Raw genomic sequence first — 7,664 nt, 5'->3', positions numbered from 1 at the left:
TCCAGGCCACGGTCATGCCCCATGGCCTTACGTCAATGTCAAGCCAAGAACTAAGGTGCTTTTAGCAAAATTTTTCCATCAAAAAGGTGGTTCTTTTTAGTATTGATATTTTTATATTTCTTACAGTCCTTATCTAGGTGGTGGGAGGGACTAACATGGCCACCCGAGTAGTTATGATGGATTCTCTGCAGCCCGGGGCTGGAAAAGAGAGCACTGTTCCACTTGACGGAAATCCAGGGCAATGAAAGCACAATAAAGAGTCAAGACTGAGGGAATCGCACCTTCAAAGCAAGCAGTCACAAGGAATCATTCTGTCTATGCTAAGTGCCTGCTTTGTTCATTAAAAAAAAAGTCTAAAGTGAGAGAGATCTCAAAGTATACTCTGCCATGGAGCGTGCCTTTTTATGGATGTACACTAAACCTACTGCTTCTGAGGGTTCCCCCAGGGCTACCAGTATCTTAAATTCTAAGAAAGCCTGATCATCCGCATCTCCTTTGACACTTAGCCCCTTCATGCTCCCGGCTTCCCATTCACTCTCACTCTGCTGTTCCCTCAGCAAGTTCTCTTGGTATCAGCATGGGGTGGGAATGCCAGAAACCCAGATAGGTTCGTGCCTTTGAGTCGCAAACACAATCACTTCCTCACTAGGTTCATGCATCCACTTGTTGTGGGTAAGGAAATAGTGTATAAAAAAAGTAAAGTGTGAAAGTCAAGGCTACTGATTGAGTCAGAATCTTTACCTGACATGCAAGGTACATCAGTGACACCTAAGTTGGCCTGTGAGTGTCTGTGCATGCAAGTAATTCCAAAGGCTTTACTCTTTGAATCACGTGCCGGCTTCAGTTCACATCTCTGATTATTGAAGCATTTATGAAGGCCTGACTTCTTACCAGCTGGAAGTGCACTGAGCTCTGATGAAAGATCACACTTGTTAAAAGCCCATTTGATTCACAAAAGCGTGTGATAAAAATGTCTTTGTTTTTTTAAGGAACCAATCTGATGCCTCACCATCAGAAATATCCCGGCTATACTATAGTCCACCTGTTGACTTACATATTAAAAAGAGAAAATTGATGATACTTACAGGAGGCCCCAAGACAATTGGCTCTGCTTGCAAATACTGTCCCATGGACAATGGAGCATTGTGGTATAAAGCCCTTCGGGGTGATGGTGCTCGGATGGTGGTCAGATATCTTCTCTCTCTTCTCGGGGAGAGGTCCCTTCTGGCACCGATATCTTTCCCAGGGGAGAGCGGCCTCCTTGGGGACAAATGTCTCCTTGGGGACACATCTCTTTGTGACATCTCTCTTCGCAAGGCAGCTTCCTTTCTTGGTGAAAGATGCCTCATGGGTGACAGATCTCTCCGAGGTGACAAATGTCTTCTGGGTGAAAACTCTCCTTTGGGTATCAGATACCTCTTTGGTGAATTCTCTTGACAAGGGGAAGAATCATATCCCGGTGAAGAGTGGCGGCTTGAGGGGGAGAAGTCCCTTGGTGAGGAGCTGGGATCTGAAGAGAGCATGTAGTCTTCTTCCATGCAGCTAGGTATGTCTAACCTGTCTTTATCTGGCTCCGAGTCTGTACTTTTGCTCTGGAATAACCGTTGGTATTCTGTCATCTGGGTATCTTCACACGAGTCGCCTGGTGTCATAAGCTGGGTCACCTGAATGCTCGGCAGAGTAACCAAATAACTGATCAATGAGGAATGTCCCAGGGAACCATCTGAAGGAACTCCATGGGGCACAGCGCCAACATTCACAGGCAGCGAGGAGAATTGAGGAGGCTGGGGACTGGTGCTTCTTGATCTTGTTTTGGGTGTCAAATCTCCCTGGTCATCAAAATCATCGTCGTCGTCATCGTCATCATCATTATCATCTCCATCCTCACCATCTGATTCCTCAGCATCAGAGAACTGGTGATCGGTTGAAATACTAGACAAGCTACTCTTCTCAGTTGCTTTGTGCAAATCTTCCATATTTTCTGAAACAAGTGAGTAAAGATAGTGAACATCAAGATCCAAAAATGATGGTGAGAAGCCCATCTCTTTCCCAAAACTTGCCTAACCCTCCAGCTCCAGGGGAGTTTGACCAATGAACTTCTATCATACTCACTGGCGGCAATCTGTCTGTGTAACCTTACATTGGTCTTTATCTTTCTGACTGGTATCACTTTGAGTCGCAAACACAATCACTTCCTCACTAACCTGCACTAAAGATCCCACAATATGGCCCAATATCTCTGCCATAGAAAACCCTCAACAAATGGATCCACTGGATGTTGTTAATGATGACGGTAGAGGAAGGATAAGAGCAACAACTTGTCTTTACAGCTAGAGGTACAGAGTTATGTAGATATATAAAAAACGTTAACCAAGTCCCTGACCATGACTCAATTCTGACCTGTGTCACCCCCATATGTTGCAGACTAGAACTGCTCCATAGGGTTTTCTTGGCTATAATTTGTATGGAGGTTGATTGCTAGACCTTTGTTCCGTGGTGCTACTGGGTGGGTTTGAACCAGCAACCTTTAGGTTAGCAGTCCACCCTGAACCATACAGAAGTGGTCTCCATCGGGAGATTGGGTGGGTCCCTGGTTTTCTCTTCATGTCTGTGATGGATTATTTCCTACCAGCTTTCCTCTTAATAGGAATAATGAATTACACACTGAAATGATTTTTAAATTTCCCCCCAAATGTCAAAAAATTAAATCCCCTCAGAATGCAAGTGGAATTAGATTTTCTTCATGGGTGTAGATGAAAGGGATTTTTCTTTTCTTTTTTTTTAATTGTTTTGTTAGGGGCTCATACAACTCTTATCACAATCCATACATACATCAATTGTGTAAAGCGCATTTGTACATTCATTGCCCTCATCAATCTCAAAACATTGCCTCTCCACTTAAGCCCCCGGCATTAGGTCCTCATTTTCCCCTCCCTCCCCGGTCCCTGCTCCCTCATGAGCCCTTGATAATTTATAAATTATTATTTTGACATATCTTGCCCTGTCCGACGTCTCCCCTCACCCACTTTTCCATTGTCCATCCCCCAGGGAGGAGATCACATGTAGGTCCTTGTAATCGGTTCCCCCTTTTCAACCCACCCTCCCTGCACCCTCCCAGTATCGCCACTCACACCACTGGTCCTGAAGGGATCATCTGTCTTGGATTCCCTGTGTTTCCAGTTCCTATCTGTACCAGTGTACATCCTCTGGTCTAACCAGACTTGCAAGGTAGAATTCAGATCTTGATAGTTGGGGAGTGGGGGGTGGGGAGGAAACATTTAGGAACTAGAGAAAAGTTGTATTTTTCATTGTTGTTACATCGCACCCTGACTAGCTCATCTCCTCCCCGAGACCCCTCTGCAAGGGGATCTCCAGTGGCCTACAGATGGGCTTTGGGTCTCCACTCTGCACGCCCCCCCCCCTCATTGAAAGGGATTTTCCATAAGGCCAGTGTCTCCCTCATTCACAACTGAAGTCTATTTCTTTCTCCTCAATACATTTCTAGCACTTCAATGTGTCAGATTTATTTTCTATATTTTTAGTCTTTAATACAATCAAATCTTATTCATGTCAAAAAAGCCCCTCAGCCATAGAGCTCCAGTGTGGCCAGTGAAGAGGTCAGCCCCCTACACTCTGACATACCTGCTTCCTCTGCTTCTGCGTCATCCACCGATGTCATTGACACTCCCAGTTCCAGGCATTTTTTCATGTGTGCTTTAGATTTCATATGCTTTGTTAGGTTTCCTAGTAAACATAGCCAGAGAGAGAGAGACATAAATGTAATCATTTGTCCAACATGCAGTGCTGAAATGAACTTGGGATAACAGAGGCGAGGGTCACAACTTTTCTCGTGCAGGTTCCAAGCAGGTATGGGGATTACTGCTCCTTTGACCTGACAATGGACCATGTGATATCTTTGTCCTAACCATGGTAGTCTTCATATAAACAGGGTCGTATGTACTGGGTCACATACCACAGAGAAACTTCACAATGAATATTCTTATCAACACACCCACTCAGCCCCAAACCTCCAGGCGCCAGTCAGATATACATTAACCTTCATAGATCCTCATTGGCCAGGAAAAACAATATATGGTAACTAATGTGAGGACCAATATTGCAAATGAATTCAAAAATCATTGCAAATGCTCAGCTAACTACTTAGAGGGAGCATGATTTCAACACTTCACAATGATGTTCTAGTACAAAAATATTCCCTATTTGTTTGAAGACTCGCCATCCTCAGAAAATTGAAATGTTTTATTCAAATATTTGTGCCGATACTGATACACAGTTGTACACACATACACATAAATGTGCATGTGCTGATCTAATCACACTTGACTCAAGATCTACAAAGATCTTCTACGTCACAGAATGAATCAAAACAGATCCAAGAACTAATTCCACAGTTAAGCCCTTGTATCCACTCCAATATTACTGGTGTCCTTTGATGACGCTTTTCCAATGATTTAAATATTTAAAAGCAGGCTCTCTGAAATCTAGGGAAACATTTACTCTGCTCAAATAGCTTGTCGGGCTGCTTGGCTTAGAACCTGTTGCTGTTAGGACCTGCCATCACATCATTTCTGATTCACAGCCACTCTGTATAGCAGAACGAAATACTGTCTGGCTCTGTCAGCCTCACAATTGTTCTTCCATTAGAACCCACTATTGTAGCCCCTGTGTCAATCCATCTCAACCAAGGTCTTCCTCTTTTTAACTATGCCCCTAGCGCACCAAGCATGGTGCTCTTTTCCAGGGCTTGGACTCTCCTGAATTCTCACCATCCTCACTTCTGAGGAGCATTCTTTTTCCATGATAGATTTGTTTGTCCTTTTGGTAGTCCGAGTCTCTTAAAAATTCTTCACTAATGCCAACATTCACGTGCATCAATTCTCTTTTCATACTTGATATTCATTTCCCAGCTCTCATATGCATGTTGTTGTTGTGAGGTGCCATCAAGCTGGTTCTGACCCACAAAGAGCTTATGGACAACAGACCGAAGCATGACGCAGTCCTGCACCATCCTCACAGACATCTGAGGCCGTTGCAAATGCCATGTGTGGTAGATATGTAATCGTTTGTCAATCTGAGGATTGAGAGTGTAGGGATGGAGTCTAGATTGTCAATCAGATCATAGCCAATGAGGCCTGTGTGTGGGCATGGCCTTCTCCTGAGAATTCTGGGAAATCTGGGATTTCCTTCTTGGAGGTGGGGGACACTGCTCTCACTACACCACTCCCTGGGAGACATTGCAACTGACAAAGCTGACTTCGTGCAAGACATCCCTGAGGAGATGCCACATGGAGACCACTGCCCACACTGAGATGCTTCCAATGCCACTGGACCCAAGGACTTTCTACCCACTGGCCTGTGATCTTCCACATTTGGCGTCACGTTTCGTGAGTCTGAAGAGGATTTTATAGATTGGTATCGGACATATGGGCTAATATCAGACTTATGGACTTGATCTGGACTGGGCTGTTTTCTCGGTGTTCAATTGCTCTTGTATATAAATCTCTTTCTCATACACGTGTGCCCATGGATTTGTCTCTCTAGCCTACCCAGACGAACACACCATGGCGTGAGTCAGGCCCCTCTTAGTCCTCACAGTGATATCCTTGTTCTTCAGCACTGTTCCTTTCAGGAGTGTTGATCATGGATCCAAGCAAAATTAAATCCCTGACCTGACCAATCTTGTTCCATGTATCATGATGTTATCTATCTGCCAGTTATGAGGATTTTCATATTCTTCAGTTGCAAATCACACTGAAGGCTCGTCCTTGATCTTCATCAGTAAGTGCTTCAATGCTCCTTGTTGTCAGCAAGCAGGCTTGTGTCATATGAACACTGAAGGCTGTTAATAAGCCTTCCTCCAATCCTGATGTCGAGTTCTGCTTCATATAACCCAGCTTCTTGGATTATCTGCTCAGCATACAGATGGAGTAAGTATGCTAAAAGGATCCCTGATACACTCTCTTCCTGATTTTAAACCATGCATTATTCCCTTGTTCTGGTCAAACCACCTTGAGCTATGTTCGTGAGTACAACGAAGTGCTCTTGAATTCCCGTTTTTCTCAATGTGATCTATAGTTTGTGATGATCCATGATCATCCAGTTGAATGCCTTTCTATAGTCCATTGAACACAAGTAAACATCTTTCTACTATTCTGTTTTCAGCTAAGGTCCATCTGATGTCAGCAATCATATCCCGCTTACCACATCCTCTTCTGAATCGAACTTGAATTTCTGGCAGCTCCTGGTAAAACTACTGCTGCAACCGTTCTTGAATGATCATCACCAAATGTTGCTTGCATGTGATGTTTTTATGTAGTTCTTTAATTTCGGCTTTCTGTTGAACCACCTGAATTTGGAATGAGGACAAATGTAACTCTCTTCCAGTCAATTCGCCAGGTCTTCCAACTTTCTTGGCATAAGAGAGTGAATACTTTCAGTTCTTCGTTAACTTGTTGAAACATTTCGATTATTAGTATTTTATCAATTCCTAGAGATATGTTTTATGTCAATGCCTTCACTGCAGTTTGGATTTCTTCCTTCACTACCATTGGTTCTTGATTATATGCTACCTCTTGAACTAGTTTAGCATCGACCAATTGGTATTTTTGCTAGTGACTGTATTGAATCTCTTGATGCTCCTCCCTGCAACATTCCATATTTTGCCCATAAAATCCTGCAGTATGACAACTTGAGATTTGTTTCCCCCCCCTCAATTCTTTCAGCTTAAGGTAAGCTGAGCATGCTCTTTTTGGTTTTCTAACTCCAGATCTTTGTGCATTTTAGATATAACCTCCGTTACGTGTGTGTAGTTATTCAATGCTACTGTGTATATAGTGGACAAACAAGGCCTTATTTCAAACATTTACTCTTTCTAGATGTTTAGAAGTGCACAAAGTATGTTAAAAGTAATAGTAAATAACATTTTGTAGATACCCTTTTGTTAAAATTCATATGAAATGGAATTGCCAAACCACCTCTCTTGAGCAGTATGTTTGTGTTTGCTCATGGAGGAGGGAGAAGTCTACAAGAGACTTTCAATATGTCTCCTCAAGCTTCCCTTTGAAATGTTCTACTCAGCTCTTCGATTTCATCATTTCTTCCATGTGCTTCAGCTACTCTATGATCCAGGGCAAGTTTCAGAGTCTCCTCTGACATCTACTTTGATCTTTTCTTTCTTTTTTTGTGTTTTTAATGACTGTTTGCTTTCTTTCTTTTTTTCTGTTTTTAATGACTGTTTGCTTTCTTCGTATGATGTTCTAGATGTCATCCCAGAGCTGACCAGGTCTTTTGTCATTAGTGTTCAATAATTCATATCTATTCTTGTGATGTCCTTGACATTCAGGTAAGATATAGTGAGAGTTTCTCATGGACTTGTTTTTTTGTTTTTTTAACTTTTATTGAGGGCTCTTACGTCTCTTATCACAATCCATACATTACTCCAGTGTGTCATGCACATTTGCACATATGCCACCATTATCATTTTCAAAGCATTCTCTTCCCACTTGAGACCCTGATATCAGCTTCTATTTCTTCCCCCTCACTCCCCTGGCCACACTCCCTCATGAACCCTTGATAAGTTTTAGATTATTTTTTCCATATCTTACATTGTCCTACATCACCCCTCACCCATTTTTCCATTATTC

General features: G+C 42.8%; 1 protein-coding gene across 3 annotated transcripts in view; it reads right to left on the bottom strand.

The window, feature by feature from the left end:
• The window catches only part of HIVEP2 (HIVEP zinc finger 2), a 105,260-nt gene that overhangs the window by 7,905 nt on the left and 89,691 nt on the right, over positions 1-7,664 (bottom strand). For all 3 annotated transcript variants that reach the window (XM_004701970.3, XM_045294435.1, XM_045294434.1), the window contains 2 exons: positions 3,643-3,744; positions 1,086-1,981 (listed from right to left, as the gene is read on the bottom strand). In XM_004701970.3, the coding sequence (XP_004702027.1) occupies positions 1,086-1,981; positions 3,643-3,744 (998 nt within the window). The remainder of the gene's footprint in view (positions 1-1,085; positions 1,982-3,642; positions 3,745-7,664) is intronic.

The sequence above is a fragment of the Echinops telfairi genome, unplaced genomic scaffold (genome assembly GCF_000313985.2).
Source record: "Echinops telfairi isolate 266 unplaced genomic scaffold, ASM31398v2 ScPeMD7_3533;HRSCAF=4204_0, whole genome shotgun sequence".
Lineage (NCBI taxonomy): Eukaryota > Metazoa > Chordata > Mammalia > Afrosoricida > Tenrecidae > Echinops > Echinops telfairi.
The sequence above is the reverse complement of the archived record's forward strand: the minus strand, read 5'-3'. Positions and strand labels throughout refer to the sequence as shown.